Source organism: Python bivittatus, unplaced genomic scaffold (genome assembly GCF_059951505.1).
Source record: "Python bivittatus isolate LINGU-HERP-01145 unplaced genomic scaffold, Pbiv_v1 ctg000590_np1212, whole genome shotgun sequence".
In the NCBI taxonomy this organism is placed as follows: domain Eukaryota; kingdom Metazoa; phylum Chordata; class Lepidosauria; order Squamata; family Pythonidae; genus Python; species Python bivittatus.
In genome coordinates, this window is record NW_028277086.1 from 21,436,455 (window position 1) to 21,463,560 (window position 27,106).

At 37.5% G+C, this 27,106-nt stretch overlaps 1 protein-coding gene across 1 annotated transcript; it reads left to right on the top strand.

Moving 5' to 3' along the window:
- Positions 1-148: 148 nt before the first annotated feature.
- ANKRD46 (ankyrin repeat domain 46) lies at positions 149-19,526 on the top strand. Its single transcript, XM_007442676.3, has 5 exons — positions 149-217; positions 4,786-4,856; positions 7,625-7,965; positions 11,153-11,311; positions 17,557-19,526. Exons 3-5 carry the CDS (start codon positions 7,655-7,657, stop codon positions 17,771-17,773), a joined length of 687 nt encoding a protein of 228 aa, XP_007442738.1. The 5' UTR covers positions 149-217; positions 4,786-4,856; positions 7,625-7,654; the 3' UTR covers positions 17,774-19,526.
- The last annotated feature ends 7,580 nt before the right edge of the window (positions 19,527-27,106 follow it).

The following is a 27,106-nucleotide window of genomic DNA, read 5'->3' on the forward strand; positions in this document are numbered from 1 at the left end:
ACCGGCCCTGAAGGAGCGGCGGAGGCGCTGCGGAATCGCCTTCGGCCTGGGAGGCCGGCCCGGGAAGCCGCTGCCGGTCGGGGACTCGAGTCGGGCGACGCGGGGCGGCCTCGTTTGCCCGGTTAGGTGCGGGCTTACTCTGAGGAGGCGGACGGGGAAGAGCGAGTTCGCGGAGAGGGAGCCGTGCTGGCGGTTTAGCAAGGCGTGGGAGCGCCAGGTACAAAAATTCAGCCGCGAGGCTGGCTGGGTAACAGTCGAGGGTCGTCCGAAAGAACTCCTGCCGGTATATTGGAAATACTAATATCCATTTCCAAAATGTTCCCGGTGGCTGCCTTGTTTGTTTTAAAACACCAAGAAATACAAATGCCAGCTCAGGTTTAGCACCGGCTGCATTGAACCCGAGGCCGTTTTTGTCCCCTGAGGCGGTTAGGGAGCTTCTGACCCTTCAGGAATGGCTAAACTATTCCTAGCATCCACCACCCTTCACCAGGCTGGCTGAGGCTGCTGGGAGTTGTAGTTCAGCAGCTTCTGGCAGGCTGTCTATAAAATATACAGTACTGTATATACCTTTGTTTTTTATTTCCAGTACTTATTTGATAAAAAACTGAATGAAGAATTCGGCCCCTTCAAAATGAGCTTTAGGCTGTCCTGCATATCATCAACTGGAGTTGGGTGGCCACTACTTTTAAATAGATAATAATAATATGCCATCATGAGGAGCCTGTCGATTAGAAATTACAACAGCATTCCAAACTTACTAGTTTTTGCTCACTCAGTGCCATTTTTTAAGAAATATATATTGACAGGAAAATTGGCTACTGCTGAATTCTGGAAGTCCACAAAGCTGAAAGTTACTAAATTGGGAAACAGTTCCAGTCTCATCTAGCCAGGGGTTATTTTGTTAATCACTAGATTTCTTGTGTTTATAAGTTCTCTAAATTATGTGACTTCCACAACAGTGAGTTATACTATTACACAGCTATCACTTTAGCAGTATAAAGCCTCCATGCATTCCTGATATGCTGGCAGAAATGGCAGGATAACTATAAATTGCTAGTGTTCAAAACTACAAAATAATCCAGGATATTTGGAGATAGGTCTGTAGTTTTACTCTATTTGCCCTTTCCCCAGCAACAACAACCAAATTGGTTGAGTTAGGGTTATATTTAATATACTATACCTAACATACTAAAAGAGGCAAATAATTATTTTATTGACAATTAGCTTGTCAGAGGATTTTTTTTATTTTGAGCATGTAATGTTCACTAGGATGTTTTGCAGTATATTTTCTACTAGAACTATGTCCACTGTAGCATTTTCCCTTCTTCAAGTAGGACTCCCTTCATTCATCGGGAGCTACATCTTCTAATAACAACACAATATTATGTTGAAATATGTAGAAATCATCACTTGCCTGCTCTTTTGAGAATGTGTGAATAAAACTAAACATATACAATCATCTTGAATTCCGTGAAACAGCAATGTTGTGCACAGAAGCAATAGAGCATTTTGTGAAAGTGAAATGGATACACAAAATGGGGATTATATATAGTTGGGTGTACTGCTTATATCCTACTAGTGACTGGAAAGGACTGGACTAAAAGACAGGTCATAGCAGCACAAGTACAGACACTAAGCACCAGATCCATAGAAGCCGGGATCTATCACACTAGATAGTACCCAAGGTGTGGACTGCGCAGAGGGGCCTCAGAGACAGTCCAACATATAGTAGCAGGGTGTAAGAAGCAGGCAGGAACAGCATAGACAGAACAGCACAACCAAGTAGCTGGCATTGTGTACAGGAACATCTGCACTGTGTATGAGCTAGACCTTCCCAAGTCCAGATGGGAGTTTCCACAGAAGGTTGTGGAGAATAACAGGGCTAAGATCCTGTGGGACTTCCAGATCAACAGGCAGGTACTGGCCAATCAATCAGACATCGTGGTAGTAGACAAGGACCAGAAGACAGAGGTGGTGATAAATGTAGCAGTACCAAGCAGTGCAACATCAGGAAGAAGGATTATGAGAAGCTGGAGAAGTACCAGGAGCTGAAGGGAGAACTAGAGAGGATGTGGAAAGTAAAGGCCAAAGTGGTTCCAGTGGTGATAGGAGCACTAAGGGCTGTGACTCATAAGCTGGGAGAGTGGCTCCAACAGATCCCAGGAACAACAACAGAGCTCTCTGTCCAGAAGAGTGCAGTGCTAGGTAGAGCTAAGATACTGCACAGAACTCTCAAACTCCCAGGCCTCTGGTAGAGGACCCGAGACTGAGGAACACATATTACCCATAGAGGTGAGAGCAGATTTTTTTTTAATATATGTAAACCAGAAACATTTCTTATTAGTGCTTTTTAAAAAACATCTGGCAAGACAGCTAATTCTATTTTTTTGTTTTTAATAATTCTTTTTAAAAGATTTTAGAGTTACAACATTAACATTAATGTATTACTGAGACCTCAGTGGGTGAAGGCGGAGGTTCCCCTCTTGGAAATTGCCCACTCAGGTTCTGGGTTTGATACTAGCCATGGTCCCTGGGCAGGGAAGGAGGAGGCTAGTTGTTGTCACCCACAAGACTCTCTTGCTTTCTAGAGACACTATACTGGAAATAGCCTGATTTGAGACCTTATTTGTGTGGTTGGGCCAGTTGAGTGTGCTGCTTGTATATCATTCCTCCTGCTACATGGTGGCAGCCCTGCCAAGACTGCTTAATCTGATTGCTGAGTTGGCAGTGGTGTTTCTCCACTTATTAGTACTGGAGGACTTCAACCTGATTCCCCTTGTTGAGGAGTTTGGAGTGGCCCAGTTCATGGCAGCCAAGACCACTATGGACCAACCCAACTTACTGTGGGCTCGATGCACATGAAAATCACATGCTAGATCTGGTTTTTGTTTTGTGGTTGAAAGGATGTGATCTGAAAGTGGGGGACTGTAAACTCTGCCTGTCAGGGACAGATTACTCTCTGATTGCTGTGGAGTTTGGTGTAGCACCCTACTCCACAGTGAGGGAGACCTATTAGATTGGTCTCCCCCAAGTTCCGAATGGGTTTTATGGGTTTTCAGAGATTTTTGGGGGAGTTTCCCAAGGGTTTGGTGGGAAATTTGGCTGAATCTTTGGTCTAGAATAATAAGACATCCAAGGCTTTGGCCTGGATTGCACTGGAGTGGGCTCTCCCTGTGTGCAGATCTGCTCTGGGAGATGAAGTGGTGGAGGAAATGATTAGAGTACTGCTGGACAAAGATCTGTCTTGTGTCTGATTGGACATCGGTATGAACTCACGTTCAAGCCTACATAATGGCGATTCAGGTTGCAAAAAACCCTTGCTTATTGTGTTGGCTGAATGCCAACCAATAGCTCTGTTTAAGGCAACCCTTTTCCTTTTAGGAAAGAATAATCAGAATTATCTGATGGGTGCTGTGAGGAATTTTCATGACAGTGATGGTATATCCCAATGTACTCAGGTGACCTCTCTGCTTTGGAAGTTCTGTTGATTGCCAGTGGGCCTCCTGATGTGATTCAGGGTGCTGGTTGTCACCTTTAAGGCCCTACATGGTTCTAGTCCTGGTTATCTGAGAGACTACCTCTTCTGGCATTTACCTACCTGTCCAACTAGATCTCATAGGGTCAGTTATCTCCCAAGTCCTGTCCCTGTGGGATTGATATCTGATGGGAACTGAGTTGTGTTTTTTCTACCACTGCCCCCATTTTCTGGAATTGCCTTCCAGCAGAACTTCAGTCTGCTTCATCCCTCTTGTGCTTCAGGAAACACTTTTCTCTTCCATCTTGCACAGAAGGAGGGTGTTCTGTATACTATGCAGGTGGGATCTGCGGTGCATATGGCTTATTCATATGTATTTTATTTTTATATGTATTTGAAGGGGGAGTTAAATTGTTTATTGTTTGTCACCGAAAGCATTTGACAGTGGGCAGCATACAAGTATTGAAAGTAAGTAAACAAACAAGCAGCTGTTACCACCATGCAAAATAATTGGTCTACTTCTGTATCTGGAGTGTAGGAAAATAAAATGTTACCCAGACAAACACTCCCATTGTAATAGCTGGAGACCAAAATCTGACATCATATAGATATAATGTAATGGCTGGGGTAATGTGTGGGAATAGGTTTTGAGTTCCTTCAGTAAAATAATATAAATATATAAGCAAATAATCTTGGTTGCTTCAGTATCCTTGTTATGTCTGGTACCATGTAAATTATTGTTCCATTTGGTTTTGGGCTGCAAATTACTTTCATGAGCTCTTTCCTGCTGCTTCACATTTTGAGGAAAGGTTAGCAAGAACAGAGCAGTCTTCTTATTGAGAAATAGTTTTCAAGGGGCATAGAAGATATAGAAGATTGGAGGAATCTAGATCCATCCACGTGCTTCTGCATTTGAACATGTGCTTATTACATTATAAGAGTGGTATTTGGAAACATTATATAATGATGAGAAAGGTGAATCAGAAATGGATTTTATTTTAATGCAATTTGGGCTTCTCAATTTTATTTATTTAGTTAGTTAGCAAATTTATATAGCCGCCCATCTCAAATTCAATAAATACTCAATTCCTTATTACAAGTGGAATACTGTATGTCAGTTTCACAAAGTTTTGCTTATGCTGACTTTGCATAAGTAAAGTGAAAACTGATGTTTTTAGTTAGTTGGTTACCCAGCGCTACAAACAACCTGGTTGAACAATATGAAAGAGCTGGCTGATTTTTGTGTTAATTTAGAGCATTGTAGTATTATCAGAAAACTGAACATCTTTAACAAGATTCTTCTGTTCTAGATGTGCATTGGACTGTGAAGTGGATCATAACAGATTTAACAATCCTTGATCATACTCTGTACCTACTGAAGGTAAGATTTGATAATTTCTGACTGTTACCTGTACTAAAGTTGATGAAGATTTTTCATACTTGATGGTGGTTTTAAAGTGGTGATTTTAAAGTGATTAACAATCTTCTTTTGCAACCAATGTGGATTTGTGAGCTTTGAAAGGAGTGGGGGTTCATCTTTAGCAGGTTGATAATGGAAGCATTTGAGAGTTTAGTTTACAGTGGCTAAAAAAGGTGCAGTTAATTGTATTGTCGAAGGCTTTCACGGCCGGCATACGATGGCTGGTGTGGGTCTTCCGGGCTGTGTGGCCGTGGTCTTGAAGTTTTGTTTCCTAACGTTTCGCCAGCACCTGTGACCGGCATCTTCAGAGTGCAGGAGCACAGACAGGAGCAGTTCTGTCTCTGGGCACAGAGAGAACTGCACAGAGAGAACTGCTGGGCACAGAGAGAACTGCTCCTGTCTGTGCTCCTGCACTCTGAAGATGCCGGTCACAGGTGCTGGCGAAACGTTAGGAAACAAAACTTCAAGACCACGGCCACACAGCCCGGAAGACCCACACCAGCCACAGTGCAGTTAATTGTTCGGCTGCACATTTTGATAAGGTGATGAAAGAAGCCCGAGTTGCTTTCATTGAGATGTTGGCTAGCTCTGCAGCTCACCAAAATTCCATATTGGAAGCTGGAAATTAAGGCAGTCTTTCCCACCTTTGTTCTCTCATACTAGATGGAATTGAAGTTGCAGCAATACAGTACTCTAGAGGGAGCTGATGCTCTACAGAACTTCTCAGATTCCATTAGTCATAGCTACTTAAAGATGATAAGAAGGTAGTTAGATAAAAATTGTTTCCAAATGCAAGGAACAAAAATGAAAATTGTGACTTATTTCAATTAATAATATATTTTAAGATCGTACTCTCCATTCTTCTCTCAGTTTAATATTCTGTATACATTGCAAAGCAGCTATCTCAAAAAGCTTTGCTTATTTTTTATGATACAAGATATGAAAAGCAGAGCTCTGTGAAATTTTAAAAAGCTGGAACAATTGTTAATGCCTTTGTTCTAATGTTAAGAGAAGACATTTCTTTGCTTCAGTGGTAATGTGCATAGAGAAAAGTTCTGAACAGATAGAGAAATGATATTCTTTGAATGGATTAGGGCCACCTAATACCTTTAATTCTTATATAGACAACAGCCTTTCTCATCCCCTGGCTGAGCAGCCATATTTCAAAGCTTCCATGAACTAAGATGTTGTTGAAGCTTCTCCCCTACAAAATCCTGGCAGGCTTTGCCATTTTTGGCATCCTTTTGGCAAACCAAGCCATAAATTATGGTCACCAGGATTCCCTCCTGTTCTCCCTCATCCACCAGCACTTCTCCAAATAGCAGAAAACAGGCAGGGCACATTTTGGCTTCTGCTTCTGCTAAGCGAGTATATGGACAAAACCTTTATGTCCAGCAATGGCTGGAAAAAAATTATCTTCGGGAAACACAAGGAGCATATTGATTTCAGTCAGCATTCATGGCATGGCCCTGGGCTTTCCACCATTTACTACCTTTCATAGGAGTGAAAGGTAAGAACATGCAAAGTTCACTCTGATGAAGCTGAACAGCTAACAGCCATCCAATAATAACAAGAAGTCTCAAGGAAAAATTGGGAAGCTTATTGTATAGCTTATAAACTGAGAAGGTGGATTGTGTTTATTACACTGTAGTACCAGGTTTTCTTTCACTTAAAACTGTATCTTCCTCTGCTGCTGTTTGTTTAATAGAGATCATAAATGCATTCTGCCAACCACAGCTGTTGTGCAAGCTCTATTAGCTTCTACAGATTTTCACATAAGCTCCTTCTGAAAATGAAGGGGCTGTATAAATCAAACCTTAGATGTTTGTTTTTGCTTTCTTGACTGTATCTTGGCTATTTGGTCTATATTAGTTGAATGAAATTATTTGGGAAATTGAAAATGTTCAACAGGAAAAGCAGCAACAGTTGTTTTGGCAGGTCTAATGAGATGCACACCAAAAGAATTATCTTTTTAGCAGTGGCTAGTCACCACTGCCTGAATGATGAAGTTCTGTTGTAAATAAGGAGCAGTTACATGAGAAATTAATCCCATTAAGACTGGCTTTATTAATATCAAATATAAGAATTTCTGTATTATCATCTAGGTTACCTTGAGACAGCCTAGTACAGTGGTGCTTAAACGTTTATGAACCCTTTTGAAATTTTCAATTTTTCTGCATAAATATGACCTAAAATGTGATCTATTCTCCACACAAATCCTAAAACTAGATAAAGAGAACCCAATTAAACAATTGAGTAAAAAACATTGTACTTGTTTGGAAAATGATCCAAAGGATTATGCCAAAATATTGAAAATTCAAAAGGGTTCACAGAATTTTAAGCACCACTGTATATAGGCTTATGCCTTTTTGACGATTGAAGAAAAATATATTTTCTTCTCTGTATATTATTTATAATTTAAGCCTGGAGATCAAAGTGGGGTATTCTGAAGAATGCATTGAATGCATCATCATACTGGCCGAATCACTTCTCAAAAATTAGAGAATTGCAATATTTACACCATCAAAACAAGAATACAAGAAATATTTTCTATTCAAAGAATAATGTGGAGCATCATATATATACTATTCAACTTTTGGATCTTGCATTTCAACAATATCGTTTTTGATTTGAAAAAGATAGTTGTTTAAAACTTTGGCATTGTTCTTATTAACAAATTTCTTCCATTTTCTTTTCATTTCCAACAATTTCTTCCATTTCATTTTCAGCTGCAGATTGGCTACATTTCCCATTCAGTCATGTCTTATGTCTTTGTAAACGATTCTTCACAAACAAATGTGCCTCTGCTACAAGCTTGCATTGATGGAGATTTTAACTATTCAAAAAGGCTATTGGAGAGTGGCTTTGACCCAAACATCCGGGACAGCCGTGGCCGAACAGGTCTTCATTTAGCAGCAGCTCGAGGAAATGTTGATATTGCTCAGTTATTGCACAAATTTGGGGGTGATCTTTTGGCTACAGATTACCAAGGTAACACAGCCCTTCACTTGTGTGGACATGTTGATACCATTCAATTCCTTGTCTCCAATGGACTCAAGATAGATATTTGGTAAGTTTGTCACTCTACCATATGGCTAAAAATCAATCTTATCTACTTAACTTTGAATAGTTCCCAATAATATATTTCAGCCTTCTAGATCCTTATTCTTTAAAAACTCAGGATTGTGGTAGCTGTAGATAGAAAAAAAATTGTATGACGACTTCTGTTGTAATTTTTTAGGTAGCACTTACAACTATGATTCTTTCTGGTCGGGAGGATAATTTCAGCACAGAGATTATCTGCAACTATTCCTGATAGTGTGTTCTTGTCATGAACATTCTGTACAATAATGACCCTATATCATGTTGCACTGGAGCTATGAAAAAACCAACAAACAGTGGCCATTTCCACCACTATCCAAGCTGCTACAATTACAGTATAGCTCTTCAAAGGTTGTTAAACATTTAATCTTTTCAGTCTTAGCCAGCATGGCCAGTGGTGATGAGGATTGAAGTTGCAGTCCAGCAACATTATGAGGGCACTTGTGTTGGTTCATCCAGAGTGAGCACGTAGATGGCATTGTTCTGATTCTGTTGCCAACCTCTAACATGGAGATGAGATATCTCAAAATAATTGACCTCTTTTAACAACTTGAAATATATTCATATGTATATTTGTTCCAATGTAAACAGAAATGGTTCGACATGTCGTTTCTATTTCATTATTTTTCAGTGCTCACCCTACCAGCTCTCAGAATTTGTAAATCAATCTTTCTCTGAAATGCTGTATATTCACTCTACCAGGCTCCCAGCATCTGTCATATGCCAGTGCCCAGACAAAAGCACTTAGTGTACTGGATAAATAGCTTTTTGACAAACACAATTAACAATAATCCCAGAATTGTTTGTTCTTTGAACTCTCTGTTCATGTATCCTAGTGGTTTGAAACTTAACAATTGTTTTTAAATGATTGATGCTAAGCCTCTGTTCTTTGTTTTATGTTTGAGTTACAATATTTCACTTGGAGGTGATGACTAAGATGCTTAAAAAGAGGTAAAACTTATGATGTTAGCATATATTTATATGAACTTTGCAGTGGTTGTCATAATTAACTTGGGGATGGACTTCTTGATAGTGGAACAGAAGTTACAAAGAAGAATCAGTGCTGTAACTATTATCACCATACATGGTTCTTGAGTAAAATAAATTCCTGGTGGGACTGCCTTGTCTACAGCCTAGATAGCAAAAAACAATGAAGAAAGTGGAAAGTACACATTTTAAAGCATAAATGTGATTTTACACATGAATTTAAAATAAACTAATTACCTAATTTATTTAACTAAATAAGCCTAGCCAATTTAGCTCTGAACACGTTTCCTAAAAGTTGCTTTTATTTCCCCTTTGTGTCTGTCATCTCAAATTCAAAAGAACTAGAGTACTTCAGTAAATAGTAAAACTAAGAAGCAAGTATCCATCTTAGTTTTCCATTACAGGTAATCCTTAGTTAATGATGGCAATTGGGACTGGAGTTGTTGTTAAGTGATGCGGTTGTAAAGCGTGACATATGACTGTGCCATTTAGTGGTGGCAATTCTGGCATTCTGATAATTCTGATTAATGGAATCATCAGATTGTTAAGCAAGGATGTCCCGTGGTTGCCATTTGCAACCTCCTGCCAGCTTTCCCACTGACTTCGCTTGTTGGAAACCAGCAAAGAAGGTTGCAAATGGCAGCCATGTGACTGCAATATAATCACAAGCTGGGCGCTGAGCACCCAGATAGTGACCATGGGGACACTGCAATGGCTGGAACTCCCAGGACTGGTCATACGTACCACTGGTTCAGTGCCATCGCAAGTTCAAACAGTCGCTGAGCATGTGGTTTTTAACCAAGGACCACCTGTAGTGCTTGGTTATTACAGATACCAAGATACAGATAATTGTTAGCCAGCATTTTTATTTTAAGAACAAACACCAAAGTTTTAAGAAAGAGTACAGATACTCCTTGTTTAGCAACTGCCTCATACAGTGACCATTTGCAGTTATGGCAGTGATGAAAAAGTAGCCTTACGACCAATCCACATGTTTACCACCTTCGCAGGTCTTTAAAGCAGAGGAAAGCTGAAGTAACATCATAAGTGCTGTCATGATTTCACTTAGTGGCCCCTTCGCTTAATGACAGAGTTGCCAGTTCCAATTGTGGTCACTAAACAAGGACTACCTGTAATGGCATTAGGAAGCTGACTGTAAAACTGCAATAATGGGCTGCATCTTACATGGGGATGCTTGCAAAGTAGCTTCCCTGTAGCAACTGTAACATTGTAAAATTAGCTTTTTTATGCTTCAGCTGACATGCATGGAGACTATGCTAATGTTATATAGGGCTGTAAGCATAGAACTATTCGGTAAATTATAGTTCAGGTATCATGTTAAAATAAATTACAGTTTTGGAAAACAATAACTATTTATAATGTCAACTCTTTGAAGTTTCAGATAAGGTAATATCTCCCAAATACCTCCTGTTCTTGAAACCTTAAACCTTAATGAAAATAAGATAATATTCTTATCTCAGTTTCAGGTCTCACAAGCTCTTTTTTTGACTGATCTATGTACAAAGACTTGTGAGATTTCAAATGGAAACTATATCGTTCCAAAGATTATTTTTGTATCTTTCTTGATAGAGATTACCTGATAGGGTAATAATCTCCTAGGAAACCTAATTGTTTTACACATAGTCTTGACTTCTAAAGATTCAAGTATCTCTACCTTTAGCTTATTAATTTTGCTTTAATACAGTAGCTGTATTTATTTACATGCCCATATTGTTACTAAAGGTTTTCAGTTTTTTGTTGAAAAAAGGCAACTTCTATCATCTTGTGGGACAGATGCAGCAATTTCTCAACAGCTTTCTTTCCAAGGAACTCTAATTAAATTACCTTTTATTTTAAAATCCACAATATAACATCCTTGTAACACAGAAAGTAAAGTGAGGAGAACTGTTAGATCAAAATGCTTGACTTCAAATGTAATCATGTAAATTCAGTCAGATCATTAATATGCTATTAATATTCATAGGATATTGTCTGTAATTATTGCCCTATTACTTTAGGCACTGTCAGGCCTATGGATGAAAAATAATAGGGTGTTGTTTCAATAAGCTATGATAAACTGCTGGGGTTTTTTTTCATACAGTTGATATGAATATATTTTTCAGATAGAAATTGTTCTATTAACTTTTTTCTTTTTCCACTTCACATAGCAATCATCAAGGTGCAACACCTCTTGTCCTGGCAAAACGAAGAGGAGTAAATAAAGATGTGATTCGATTGCTTGAATCTTTGGAAGAACAAGAAGTGAAAGGGTTCAACAGAGGAGCACACTCAAAGCTGGAAACGATGCAGACTGCTGAAAGTGAAAGGTTTGCCCTCCCTCCCCCATTGTTTTGATTCTACTTTACTGGTTAAACGTAGTTGGAAAAATTGTCGTATTTGGAGCTTATTCTGCATAATGGAAAAGGTCAAGGCTTATTATGAGACATGTTTTTGTACAATTTTGTACTTGGAGATGTTTAGACTCTTCACTGGAAGGAGTTCTAAAGAAGTTTGACTGTCACATGGCCAATGAACTTTAGGAGTCAGCTAAAATTATATATTCAGACTAAGTCAGTATCTTTATTTTTGACCTGAAATATGACTTGACTGTCCCTTGTACAATAAATAAATACTTACACATAGAAAACCCAGTGTTGAGGAGAAGGTTCTAGTTTTACTTTCTCCTTGACATTATTTTCTCTTTGTAGATCTTTTGAATAGAGAAGCCACTGAGCTCCAATCTGGTTTCAGCATAGCCCAAATGCAACTGGTGGGCTAGTTTTTTCATGCAAAAGACTTGGGTTTCATGTGCCTCATAGAAAATACTGTGGTATTTTAAAGGAAGTTATGCTTTTATAAATACATTATGAGACCTTGAAGAACAGGTAGAAGTTGAATTTAGTGCTTTCTTTGGAGCCTGACAGCTGTGTGGTGTTAAGCATTCTAAGATGGGGAGGAAAGAAAAAAGCTGTTATTACTGGCAATTTGGCTGAATTATGCTCACAGCCTTTTCTCTGCTGCTTTGGGCATATGTAGACTATACCTACCTTGCTGGTTCATATTTATACAAAACAAGTTGGAACATCAGTATGTTTGGGTCTTCATTCTGAAAAAGGACAGGGTGGAAACGAGGGAAGGATGTTTTCAGTTTCTTTTTCTTTCCAGTGTTATTGTTTTGGAGAGTGGGCTCACGTTTATAGTCTGTAGTTTCAGTATTTAGAAAGCCTTGTCCTATTATGAAACCAAGATTTTTTTTGGCTGCAAGGTCACCTCTTTTTTTCTGTCTGAATGTTTGGGTGGCAAAGGACTAGAGGAATAAGTCAGTGATATCATTGAAGTGCTCAGGATCAACATTTTCAAGTCCCCCCCCCAGATTTTCAGAGTGTTTTTTTTAGGAGGGTTAGGTTTAAATCAAAGCTTGTGTTAATCTTTTCTCTTTTGCACTGAAGATGGGAGGAAATTGTGTGCCTGTTTCTTGACTGTTTTGCTGCTGAAATTCTGTAGGGCTGCACTCAGGGACTTAGGAACCACAGCCTGTACACTGACCACCCTTGTAATATACTAAACTATCTACTGCTAATTAAAATACTTCAGATAAATGATAAATTCATTTGGATGAATTCAGATTTTTTTTTTTTAAGAATTAACTATGACAAAAATACTGTCTTTGTGGATCTGTTTATTTCTGTGTGACTTACTAGTCAGTATTTGTACTTATTTACAATTCCAATTTGGGAGTTGATTCAGTGGGTTATAAATATAACAAATAAATGCATACATACATACATTTTCTATTAAGCCTTTTCCTTTTTTTATTTGCCATTTCATTACGAGACATGCTATGTTGCTTTGTGGAATGAGACAGTATTTTTCAGTAGATTTCTTCGCCATTTCAATCAAACTTAAATCAGTTTCTTTTATTCTATGACAACAGAGAAGTAGTGAGGGTTTTTTTTAAAGTTTTTTCTTGATCTCTTTCAAAATCCTCTCAAGTAGGAACTGAACCTAATTTCTTTTGCCCATATATAGAAGATCAAACTGTCTGCCTCCATTATATCTTCAATTCTAACTGAATGCTTGCTTATAAGTTAACAACATTTATCTTAATGAAAGTGTGATTTTTAAAAAATTGTCTCTTAAAACTAAGCTAACTTTAGATTTACTATGTGACTTGCCAGTGGAAAGGTGCCTTATTCTGCTGAGGGTATCTAAACAATAATGGTTTCCAATTTCCTTATAAATCAGGTTGAAGTATTTTAAGTATCCTTTTGTATAGAACTTTGCCAGTCAGCAATTTTTATATCTAAGAGTCAAACATAAATCTCAGTCTTGTATGCTTTGTGGTCGAAGTTGTTGTAATATAAAAAGAAACTCCTACAGGAGACCATTTTTGCCTGGCATTTTTTTCCTGTTTTTTTTTCTTCCCCTGTTTTCAACAAATTAAGTTATTTCTCTAATTCAGGTAATAGCTGTTGAAGCTGTTTATTTATTGTGAAGATAGTCATTTTAACTCTAAAATGTTTTCTGCTTTTGTACATATCTTTGGAGAGGCCTGCAACTAAAAATCAACCTCTGTGTCGGTAACAACTTTTTAAAAAAGCAGCTTGTTTTTTCTAACCAGCAGAAAGACCATCAGGAATTTTTGCCACTTCCATATTTCTTCAAAATAGCTGGTATTCCAGTTCTTCTACCATTTTAGTATTTAGAGGTCACTTTTGGTGGTAACAGACAGGTAGTTTCTCCAACTCAGTTTTTCTGTTTTTTAAAAAAGAGCCCACTTTGTTTTCAATAGCCACATAACCTTTCCACTTAGATTATATTGTACCTTTATTTAACCTTTATAGTGGTTATAGATTAACTGTCTGAGTCCTAACAAATATTTCTGTCATGCACCAATGGATAATTATCTTTTTTTATAAAAAGCTCCCTCCTTATTTATGTTCTGACAAGTGTGAGACAATTGATTCTGGAGTAACAAACAAACAGCTTTCCACGGAAGAAGACAGTGTATTTAAAAACCAAAGTAAGAAGTCTTGGAAATGCCATATACTTTGTGCATATTGCATCCCTTGTGATAACTCCTGTTTGCATTATATTCTGCTGCAGCTCCATAGTTGCAACCAGAGTTAATTCTCTGGGATCCTTCCAGAATGTTCCTTTTTAAAAAAAAAAATTAAATAAAAGACTCAAAGGCAGAATTCTGCCAAATTGTTTAACAAGCAATTTGTTAATTGTTTAACAAGCAATTTCAGCTCAATTTATTGTTTTGACCATGGGTCATAACAAATAAGGTAAAACCTGCACAAAAGTGGCCATACATTTATAAAATACATTAAAATATACAAAAATCAGTAAAAAGATTAAAACAGTGTTATTACAACCAATAAAATATTAGAAAACATTAGGAATATTTGATAAAATATTATCTCTGTTTATCAGCAGCCCGTGCAAAGCTTGCTAATTTCCATAGCAGTGTCTCCTTGTCTAAATTCATTAGATGTTCAATTTTAAATGAATCAGGCCAAAATGATTTTCTTATCAAAAGGGGCTCCAGAAATTTTCCACGTGTTTGACAAATCTGGAGGTCACAAAGTTAGGAAGAAACCAATATAGAATTTTAGATTAAATTATCCAAAGTTTCTTGGAACAGGCATTCCTTTAAAGCAGTGTTTCTCAATCTTGGCAACTTTGGGATATGTGGAGTTCAACTCCCAGAATTCCCCAGCCAGCAAGGGAATTCTGGGAATTGAAGTCCACATATCTTGGAGTTGCTAAGGTTGAGAAATACTGCTTTAGAGCCCTAAAACTTTAATAGTTCAAGAGAAGGGGGGTGAGGCATATCCTAATAATATGCAAAAAAAGAAGTGTTGTATAGTGTTTTTAAATTGAACTAAATAAAACCCATTTTAGCATCTAGCATTGGTTTTAACAGGGAGAAGTACTCAACAACCAACACAGTCCTGTGCCCTTGAACAGTTCTTTATGAAGAGATGCAATTTTGAAACAAGCAATAAATATATTCCTGTTTACATATTCTGGTCAATAGATATTAACCAGGACTGGGCAGATAATTCCGATTCAAATATAGAATTTTCAAGAGGCAGCAACTCCTGTCAGAACTGTCTGTACCTTTAGAAATTGTTAATGTCTCATTGAGGAAAGAGGTGATGCTTGTTGGTCTTAGAAACGCGGAGATACGTACTGGTGGAAAACCAATAAACTTTGGGCCTGTGGTTGTTGAAACCAAGCAGTGGCTGTCATTCTATTCTTAAGAAAGATTTTGGAGAGAGTGATGGTATGTTAAATCAGTTTTGGAGAATACTGATTATTGGAGAGATTCCTACTTAACTTTCAGCCTGGGACAGAACAGAGGAATTTTTTTAGAGATGGATTTGTCCATCCTGATGGATGACTTTGATATCAACTACTGTAATGTTAATCTCACTGGATTGGGACTAATAGCACTGTGTTATGATTATTAGGATCTGTTCTGGTGGGAGAAACTTAGCGGAAATTTTAGTTCAGGACTTTAGGGATGCCACATTTTGTGTCTGGGTTATTTAACATCTAGTTGCTATTGCTAAAGAAGAACAATGAAGATAGTGCTAAAGTTAGTATGTAGATGATTCACAATTCTACTTGTTTTTGCCAAAGATCAGAATAGAACTTCACCATAAATGTCTGGAGACAATTTTAGAATCGATGAGGATGAATTAGGTGAAGTTTAATCCAAATAAGACAGATTGATTAACCTGTTTGGTGGTGTTCCACTAACTTTGAATGGAGTTGCACTTTCTCAGAAGAACTAAATTTGTAGCTTGGGGATAAGGCTAGACTTGATGCTGTTTGGGAAAGCATTGGTGGCCACAATAATAAGAATGCCTTTTGTCAGCTTAGGATGGTATGCCAGCTGTGAGCCTATCTAAGGATGAAGGATTTTATTTTAGTTGCTGTGCCTTGGAAACATTCAGACTGGAGAACTATAATATGTTCCATATGGATTTAATTTTTAAAAATGTTTGGAAGTTTCTCGTTTTGCAAATTGCAGCTATCCAGATGCTTGTGGTAGCTTAGCATTCATAGCATGTCACTCCAGTATTATATTAAATGAACTGTCTACCTTCCACAGTCAAGCCCAGTTCAAAGTGCTGGTTTTGACCATCAAAGCCTAATGTGTGTGGAATTGGGATAATGTGATGGATGACTTCTACACATTGGAGCTGCCAAAGCCCTACAGTCAGTTTTGAAGTCTGACAGGTATAATTATATGGTCAGCAATGCAAGGTATGGCCTGTTCAGTGGTGGCTCCTCATTTACAGAAATCTGTTCCTAGAGAGAGATGTTTTATACACATACACCCTTTTCTGTTTTTTTTTAGATAGGCCTGAAAACTTTTTTCTTTTTTCTTCTTTTTTATGCATTACAATCATTAAGGATTGGGGTATTCCTTAATTTTGGAATTATTTTTAATGGATTTGGGACTGTAGCACAGGTTTTTACCCCCAATATATAAATGGCAATTTTTAACTAATTAAACACTGGCTGGTGTGGGTCTTCCGGGCTGTGTGGCCGTGTTCTTGAAGTTTTGTTTCCTAACGTTTCGCCAGCACCTGTGACCGGCATCTTCAGAGTGCAGGAGCACAGACAGGAGCAGTTCTCTCTGTGCCCAGGGTGATGTGACCCTTTTGTGGGTATTTATAGAGGTCTGGTTGGGTTACTGAGTGGCTGCTTGTTTTGGTGTCAGAATATGTGTGTATCTTCCTGGGGATTAGGCAGGGTTTTTTCTTCTATTGAATTGTTAACGAGGGGCTGCTGGGGGTGATTATGGGTGGGTATGACAAATACCCACAAAAGGGTCACATCACCCTGGGCACAGAGAGAAATGCTCCTGTCTGTGCTCCTACTCTCTGAAGATGCTGGTCACAGGTGCTGGCGAAACGTTAGGAAACAAAACTTCCAGAACACGGCCACACAGCCCGGAAGACCCACACCAGCCATCGTATGCCGGCCGTGAAAGCCTTCGACAATACATTAATTAAACACTGTTTTGCAATGACTTTGGCCCTACAAACAGCATAGAAACTTTTAAAATAAGTTAGTTACGCCTTCCTCATAAGATGTCTGTGAAGTACATTAGCTAAGAGGTAGGGATTTGGCCGTGGCTGCCTGGGAGGCCTCACGCTGAGAGCTCTGAACACAGCAATGGTTTACCAATATAAAGGACAGTCTATGTGATGGAGCCATAAAGGCTCCCTAGTGTGTACCTGTGTGTTTGTTTGGCACGACAGAGTTTTATAAAAATTACACTTATGTGTTTCTAGTTAATAAACTGAATTCCTATAATATGTTTACTACTGGAAATACCACTGAAACATTTGTACTGCTGGCAAACCCAGTTGCCATATAAAGGGAAAAGAGGCTTGATCATTTGAGCCTGGGTTTTCTAACCTTAACGTAGCCCTATTAGTGCCCACTTCTTCCTCTTCTGTTCCTTGTATAATGAGATCAGGATTAATGTTCTGTGCTTGAATTCTGTCTTCAGTGATATTCTTATTTCAATTTTTTTTTACAGCGCCATGGAAAGCCACTCCCTCCTCAACCCCAACCTGCAACAAGGGGAAGGTGTTCTTTCCAGCTTCCGAACAACATGGCAAGAATTTGTAGAGGACCTTGGCTTTTGGAGAGTGCTGCTCTTGCTTGTAGTCATTGCTTTGCTGTCTCTTGGAATTGCATACTATGTTAGTGGAGTGCTTCCCTTTGTGGAAAACCAGCCTGAGTTGCTGCATTAAAGGCAGCATAAATTAATAGTGTTCTTACTACTAATTGTAAATTCTCACTTTGTTCTCTGTCGGGCAGATGTTGGCAGCCGCATGTAATGTTTATACACACAGCCCCCCCCACACACATATTGTAAAGAAGCCTTTTCAAAAATAAGGATACATTAGTCTTAGCTACATGTTACTGAGTTAAGGTACTCATGAGCTGCATTTAACATGTTTTGGGATTATTAGTTGTAATCCCCACTGATAAAATACGACAATACAAAGAAGCGATGGAAAGCTTGTCCTTGATATGGCAGATATATATATATTCAGGAGACCAATTTGTCAGAATGTCTCTAAAAATTGTTGTTATGGAATCAGGTCTTTCACTGTGGGTCTTTAAAGATGGTTACTTTTTACAGTTACAAGGAATTTCCTGGTGATAGTTTTCTGCAGAAAAATAAATTAATTTATAAGCATGTATCTTTTTTTCAAGAAGCAGCACTTGAGAATTTTTGCACTTCTACAATTTTAACTTGAAATATTTACAGTTTTTCATTTCTTTGGAACAAGACCAATATTTAGTTAATCCAGATGAATTAGGAAATATCAATACTTATTGTTTTAATAAGAACTAAATAAAATTTTTTTGGACTTTAGGGTTTTTTTTTTCCAATTGGGAGAAACTCTCTTTTTCTTAGAAGTTAGCAAAAGTTATCTTAATGGCTTGAAAAACTGAGTAGAGATATTGTGCAAAAGTTGTGAAATAATTTAATAAGAATTAGAAAAAACATATCTCATGTTCCATTAGGAGGCATGATTGTAGAAAGGTTTATATTACCCTAACATACTGTAAGCTTTGGAATGATTTTTCAAGCAATTTAATTGGAACAAACTCAGTGTCCTAACATCTTAATATATGGATTATTGTATATGTAAACTGAGACCTGTCTTAAAACTATAAAGTAAGTAATATATCTAAATATAAGATCTACACTCACTAAGATTATCTAACTAAGATTGATGGTTCAGGCACATTAATAGTGCATGAGGCATCTGTCTAGTGTTTTGCTAAACTGAAAATGCTGTGTGAGAATGCATTCAGATGTGCAAGAGCATGCATTGTCTCATAGAGTTCTATTTATACCCAGGCAAGAGAGAAAATTATTGCTGATCTCTCTTCTTTTATATCCCAGTAAGTAATTAATTAACTATGTTTAAAATCTAGAAACTAAAACAAATAATTGATTAGTTTATTTCACAGTGAGTAAGTTCTTCATATTCGTTCTGACAGCTATCTGAAGAAATGTATATTTGTGGCAAGGTATAGTCTTCTGTGTAAAATGTTTTGTGATACCTTTTTTTCATTTAACGTTGAAGGAAATATTGGAAATGGACTACTTGTACCCCAGTTTTAGAATCTCTTTTAATATGTTATATAGGACCTGAACATGATCCAGCCAAAGTTACAACTTTAAGTGCATGTTGATTTACAAGTAATTTACCATTTCTTTTCTTGAAGATTATAGGATCTTTTTAAAACAAACAGCAAATTCAAGGAGACTGCAAACATGAATAGATTAATTACTCAAATGTTAATTCAGCAGAAATATGATATAAACAACTAGGGGAATTATAGGTTTTGGGGGTCATTTTCCTAAAAAGTAAACATTCATGTTATGGTATTTCTTTTCTACTTTACACTGTATAACTATTAACTTAATTATTAATTGTATTCTAAGCATGCCAAGGTATTCCAAATAAACATGTATAAACTATGTGTATGCTTCTCTTTATGTATACAATTTTAAATCAAGAAAACTGCAGGTAGTAAAATCTAGTTCTTCATGGTCACTTTTTTGTACAGATCCATTATAGATTTCTCATCTCTCAAATACAGGGACACAGTAATTATAGATGCTTATTAAGATGTGTTTTAAGGAAAGTTGCAGTTAAATATTAATATAGCCAATTTTATTCACAAGGAATTTATAGTAATTTCTGAAAAAACTGAATTTAACTTTGATTATTTGGTCCACACTGTTAGCAAAAAAAGAGATAAAATATACAGGCAAATTTTGGAATGCAGTGGATTCTTCCGATGAGCCAGTTTTGGGTATTTACAATCTATTTAAAAGAACTGGCAAAAAGGGGTATTGTTTTTGTATTTTGTTTACATTTTGGATTTTTTGCCAATCTTCAGGCATAAAGCAATATTAACCAAGGCATAAGAAAGTAAATGCACAGGTAATCTTCAGTCTGCTAATGAACTCAGTGACATAGTTACTAAGGTGATGACCACGGGCCTTGTGAAATTTTCTGTTGCGTCAGTTGTAGTTAGAGACCATTGCTTTTATTAGGCAGCAAGACAAGTACAAACATTCAAAGCATGGTTTCTAAAATTTACACCAATAGATATTGCAAATTGGTTGGAGAGCAAAGAAGGGAGAAGTAAAAAATCAAGTATTTATGTTGCTTTTAGGGATGTTTTTCTCTTCTTCTTTTGCTTTTCTTTCTAATATTTATAAATAACAATATAGTGGAGACTGTTACAAAGCCCTAAAGTTCAGATTTTCTTTTTAGTATTATGAAAACAACTCTGTATACTTTGTATCTTTTATTAATGTTATATTGACCATCAATTGTACAGTCATAACTATCTGTCCATCTATAGAGTTTATCATTTTGAAAATATATCTCTGCTTTAAATAAAAATAGTGACCATTGTTTTTCAGTTAGGTACAGTAATGAAATCAGAAGGCTAAAGCAGAGGTGTGATAGCAAGAGTGTTCACTGGAGACTTTAGGTTACCCTCATTATGAAAAGAATCTGAGGAAAAGAAGGTGAGGGCAACTGACAAGAAGTGATAAAAGGAAACACCAACTTAAAGCACCAATTTTAAAGCAAATAGCACACTAAATATTTAACATCTAATCTGCAAAATAAAATTATTACCTGATACTATAAACTAGCATAGTAGGAAGGATTTAATTTCAAAGGTTGAGAATGGCTTTATCATCTGCTTTTCCATAGTGAATTATGTCTAGACCTTGTTAAGATAACCCATATCTCATTTTCAAGATACAGCCCCAGCAGGAGGGAGTTTCACAATATAATGGATTCAAATAAGAGAAAGGCAACATATCACTATTACAATGACGGACTTGATTTACTAGATGACCAGCATAATTCTTACTAAGAAAGGAAAAGCTAATCCCAAACTCTCGCAGTTAGTGGCCATAACTCTCTGTTTGGGACTAAGGTGGGACCTTCAGAACAAGGATCTCATCATAGTGTGACAGTTTCCAAGGGGTTCCTTCATTTCTCCTGCAAGAATGTAGCCCCAGCTATGTGGTGGTCTGTATATTAGCAAACTAAAGGCACTAGAATCATATAACACCTGTTTTACAATCACTGTGTTTGTTGACAATACATTTCCAGATACAATTCAAAGTGCTAGTTTTGACCTATAAAGCTTTATATGGTTTGATGCTACAGGACCACCTCTGCATAGAGGTGGCCTGCCCAATTCATCTAGTGCGAACCTGCCACTATCACCTTTTAATGGACCCACAGGTAGAAAAAGAGAAATGAGCACAAGGCTTGCAAACAATCTCTGTTGCAGTCTCTGTGTTATGCAACACTCCCCCCCACTTGAGACTAGACTAGCACCCTCGTTGTTGGCCTTCTGGAAACACACAAAGGTGGGCTTGTTTTCATTCCTTCAGAGATTGAATTGCCACCATCACATTTACCATTTTATGGTTGCTTATGTTTTTATTGGCTTTTATGTTTTTACATTGTAAACTGCAAGGAGGAATTTTTGTTGAATCTGGCAGTTTATGAACCCAAATGAGCAAAATACATAAATACATCTGAATGTCCATAGGCATGTTTCTTTAAAAAAAATCAGCATTTGGGAGATTTAACTAAAGCAATGGAGTAAAGTAAGGGGTCCTTCCCAATCTCCAGTAGGGAAAACATGATGCTAGCTGTAATGAATATTCTTTTGTGAAAGTGTATTCTGGACTGATCTGAGCTGCAGTTTGCTGCTGCTGTATTCTATTATTGTAATCTATTGCATTATATTCAGTATGCTGGCTGGGGAATTCTGGGAGTTGAAGTCCACTCATCTTAAAGTGGCCAAGTTTGGACAACACTGTCTTAAAGTCACTGAGGTTAAGAAATACTGCCCTAGTTTCAACTACTGTAAAACAATCTTGCGACATCGTAGATGAGCAAATGTATTATGCATAAGGTTTCATAGAATTCAGTCCGTTTTATGACTATGTTCACATAACATATTAAACATTTTTTGTAGCCATGGTACTGTATAGTTCGGTAACTGAAGAAAGCAATTGACTTACATGCTTCAGTTTGCAGACATGAGCCATATGCCAAACCAACCACATTTTGACTTTACACGTTATTTTAATTCAGTCTTTTACATGTGTGGCACAAATACACACACAAATACACAATTATCTAATTACCTATAGATAACGCCTATTCACAAGACAGCATTGGGGCATAATTCAAGCATTGTTGCCTCAGTTACATTAATTTTCATATTAATGACCTGCAACAAATCAAATGGCTTGTTTAGTTTTTGCTTAGTGTTTAAAGCAATTGAATTCTGGTTTATAAACCATCATTTAGTCCTGTCAAAACTGTCTTATTATAATACATCTAACCCCAGCTAGAGTGTTAACTGTCCTAATGCATTTCTAGTTCTGTTTTACTGCTGTAAGAATCCCCAGCTTAGAAGAAACTAGCTGCTAAAAATACTAAAGTTTAACCACTATATCTCATCTTCATAACTGTGTTTTCAATCACTCCAATTAAAGCTTTAAATGAATATTTGTTACTGTGGTAACCAAGGAATTAAGCAGCCCAGTAATACGTTAGGCTTTCATTTTTTTCATGGAAGTAACAAACAGGTCTATTAGATTCAGCTGTAATTCAAAGGTAACTTTATTTCATCATTCAGAGCTTTTATAATGTGGCTTCTTTTTCCTTGGAAACTGTTGCTTGGCCTTTTGGCTTTACAACACCATTTTTATCCTTTAGATTCCTGAGCAATAACCCAAGGATCTATAGTGAATTGCTTGTTTATTGCACAATTTCCAAAGACATTAGAGTATACATGCTTGCTATGGGAAGGGACTTAAATGAGAAAATAAGAGTTATTTGAGTCAGAAAAAACATTGCTTCAGCACCAATGGGTATTAAAGAACAAATTTCCAAAGGAAAGAAGAATACATACCTTTTTTTAATTGGACTTGGAAGTGAACTTTGATACAATATTTCCTTGTTAGGTTATACCAAAAGTGGGCAGATTATATCTTCCTCCTTCCTGCTCTGATTATGAACTTCCTGATATCTCTTCCTGTTTATCCCCAACATCTATATGCCATCTGAAAGTATAATGATTATTGTTTTACTCCCAAAGTTATCATAACATTGATCCATGTTTCTAACCTGAATTCCCTAAATCAGTGTTTCTCAGCCTCAGCAGTTTTAAAATGTGTGGACTACTGGCTGGGGAATTCTGAGAGTTGAAGTCCACACATCTTAAAGTTACTGAGGTTGAGAAACATTGCCCTAAATCATAAAATAGTGTTCCAAAAATTTCCAAAGAGTTGTTGACAAATGTTCAATTGCTTGAATTAACAAAAGGCAAATCATATGACTTCAGGCTATGTTTTGGGAGGTAGGCATAAGTCTTTTAAATAAACCATTTAAAAGGCCGAGGTTGATTCCTGAGGACTTCATCCATTTAGTTTTCCTTATAACAATAGGAATTTTTACAACTTCCCAGTCTAGCCTCAGCAATAAAATTTCTTGGTGTTCTCTAGTTTAAGTACTAATCAGGTGTGAGCCTGCTTAGCTTTTCAAAGTTAGCTAGTACAACCAGCTGCTGTATCTACAAATATATTCATTGTAACATATTTACTCTGAAGTAACCTTCATTAGGCTCAGTGGGTCTTATTCCCATATAGCTAGAAGACTGTAGTTTTGATCATCTGTCTTTTAGTAACCATCTTCAAGTTCTATCAATGGATTCACACCATCATGTTAACTCATTTGGATTCATTCATCACATTTGTATACATCACATTGTTTAGTGAATAAACCATAACCACATGAACTAAGATATAAATTATGATTTACAAACAGCAGTAGCTGAATTTACATGAGATGCTAAACCAAAATCAAACATTATGGCTAACTATGCGGTTACCAGGTCATTGTACCTGGATGTAATTTAGTGAATTGACAGAATATAATGAATTGTTATTTATTCAACAACCAATTGTTAAACTACAGTTAATATGACACATATAATTCTGTGCATATAACATACATATAGTTGTATGTTGTAACATTTGTATTGTTACAAATGAAATGAAAGCCAGTTTGGTTTAGTGGTTAAGGCTCCAGGCTAGAAAGCAGGAGACTGTGAGTTCTAGTCCCGCCTTAGGCATGAAAGCCGGCTGAGTGACTTTGGGCCAGTCACTCACTCTCAGCCCATGACTTCAGGCTCGGGAGACAAACCAGCTGGTCAATTCCTGTCGCAACCAATGGATCAACATTCAGTTGATCTGGAAAAAAAAGCAGAAGGTATATAGATACCTTACCTATCTTGCATTAAAAAAAAAAAACATAACTTCATGGAAGATTATTTATTTATTATATATTATTTATATATAATATTCTGGGAGTTGAAGTGGACTTCAGCTCCCAGAATATTATATATAAATATATAGTTGCCAAGGTTGAGAAACACTGGTCTAGGTAGAGAACAAAGACTACCAAGGTCCAAAAAACTAGTACTCTAGAGACTAAGCAGGAGCAGGAAGGTTTCTCTGTTTTCCAGGTAAGCTCTTAAAAGGGAAGGACTGCTCCCTTTGGCCTTTGTTCTTTATCTCCCAACATGGGAAGAAGGATTCTCTCCAGCCCAGATGACTTCAGCCAATTATGGACTAACTGCCCCATTCCTGGAAATGAGGCTTGGGGAGTAAGTCATCTAGGGCAGTGTTTCTCAACTTTGGCAACTTTAAGATGTGTGGACTTCAACTCCCAAAATTCCTGAGCCAGCACGCTAGCTGGGGAGTTCTGGGAATTGAAGTCCAGACACCTTAAAGTTGCCAAGGTTGAGAAACACTGATCTAGGGAAAATATGACACTAGGTGCAATGAATATTCTTTTGTGAAAGTGTATTTTGGATTGATCTGAGCTGCAGTTTACTGCTATTGTATTCTAACTCTGTGTGTGCATTTGTGTGCTTCAGGTCTTTGCTGCTGGCAGAAATCCTGATTTTTCCCCCTACCAATGCCCTTTGAATGCTAATCTGGTTCTTATTGTAATGTGCATAATAAGAGGTTTGTATCTTTTCAATAAACTGGTATATTAATTCTGCCAGGGAATTTAGCCTACAACCCTTTGTCCTAGAGAACGCGGTCCTGTTTGGGATGCTTCTTGTTGGGCAAGAGATGAATGCTCAGCAACCCCTGCCAAGTCTGGCCAGATGTTGGCACTGGCTCTCCAAAAGTGGTGTGGGTCCATCTTCTCACTTCCTCTTCCTTGTTGAGGTACTTCAGAATGCTTCTCCATGTTTATTCAGTTTCTCAGCTTTGTTAATTATTCATTGGACTCTTATCTTGCCTTTCCTCCAAGAGCTCAGAACAATGTTTATAACCTACTTTCTTTAATTTTTCTCTCAACAAAAACCCTCTGAAGTAGGTTTGATTGAAAGAAGGGGATTGGCCCAGAGTCAGCTAGTAATCTTCTGCTAGACTTGAACGGGCCTCCCTGGTATAAACCCAGCCACTTAACCCCTGCACCGCACTGGCTCTTGCCCAGTGAGGAAACCAAAACTTTGCACACCATTTTTCAACCTTAACTTAATGCATTGTTTTCCCGTGAGGTAAAATTCCATATAGTTCACGTATTGTACTAAGCCAAAGTTTACAGAATAAACTACAGTTAGCTGGGCTCGCATTTCAGGCTAAAGCATAAATTCATACCATTGTAAAAGGTGCTTTCACACATGTTAAACCACAAAAAAATCATGCTTATCAAAGCCTATATCCTGTGTAAGAAGCACTTCTTAGTCAGGACTCTTTCTTGCTCTGAGTTGTGGAGAGTTAATTGCCCTAATATTTTACAGCAGAGACTAAATTGGTTAGTCTTTAAGGTGCCACAAGATGTTGTTCTTGTAAGAGTTATTTCAGCTCAAAGAGGCAGAAACAAAACGTCTGGTTTGCTTTTGTCCTGTTGGCTTGTCATTGCTCTCCTCGGTGCAACATCTGAATAGTTGCCCTATCTGCTCGTTCTCGCTGCCAAGTATTTTCAGAAGACAAACTAGATGAACAGAGACACAGATCTACATACAAGAGCAAGGCCTTTGCTGGGTGCAGGAAAAAGGAGAGAAAGCTTTAACCCAGAATGGGAAAAGACGAGGACAAGAAACACTCATGGACCGCATTTTTTGCTTGGGCCAGTTATCTTGCCAATCTCATTCCCCGTAGAACTTTCTAAACCTTTTTCCATTTATGGTGCTTGGTATGAATCTGGAAAAAAGCAGCTGGATAGCTGCATTTTTCAAAGACTCCTACATCTGGGGTTAGTTTTTTAAGCAAGAAGAAATATACAGTATATACAGCTAGAACCCAAGGATTATAAGGATAATTTTTAGCTTTCATCCACAAAATCCTTAAGAACGGTAGACGTCCGCATTTTTTTTTAATGTATTTTTTAAAACAGTTTGAGTAATAGTTACATATTTACTATTGTGATTTGGATGACTCAGACCCCGATGGCCTTCTGTAAGGTGACAAAAACATGGCTTTTCCCCCAGGTACTGGGTCAGGAAATTAGGTGACCCCATTGTTAGAGAGTTGTTGAGGTGGATATGTGTGCTACTCCAGGCTTGATATATTTCTGCGATGTTTTTATTGTTGTTTTTAACTTGCTGTTTGCTACCCAGAATCATATATCGAGTGGGCAGCCGTGCAAATCAAATAAAGAAAGCCTATATGAACATCTCACTCAAAATGCTACTGTACCATGTTGGATTCAGGTGACTGCAGAAAATGACATGCTTGGAATTATGCAGGATGGAAAGAAGTTGGGCCTACTATGTTTAATACAAGGCTGCCATTCTTGGTGAACATACAGACTGTAGCTTGATGTTGGACCCCGATGGTCTATTTTTGTTTATGGCCACAAACGGGTGCTCTGTAAAAAGATCTGTTTATATGGTTAGTGATCCTGAGACAATACTTTAAGTCCACAAGGAGCTCGGATTTGGTATGTAAGTTCAAAGGCACATACGGAAGCACATCACATCCTGAA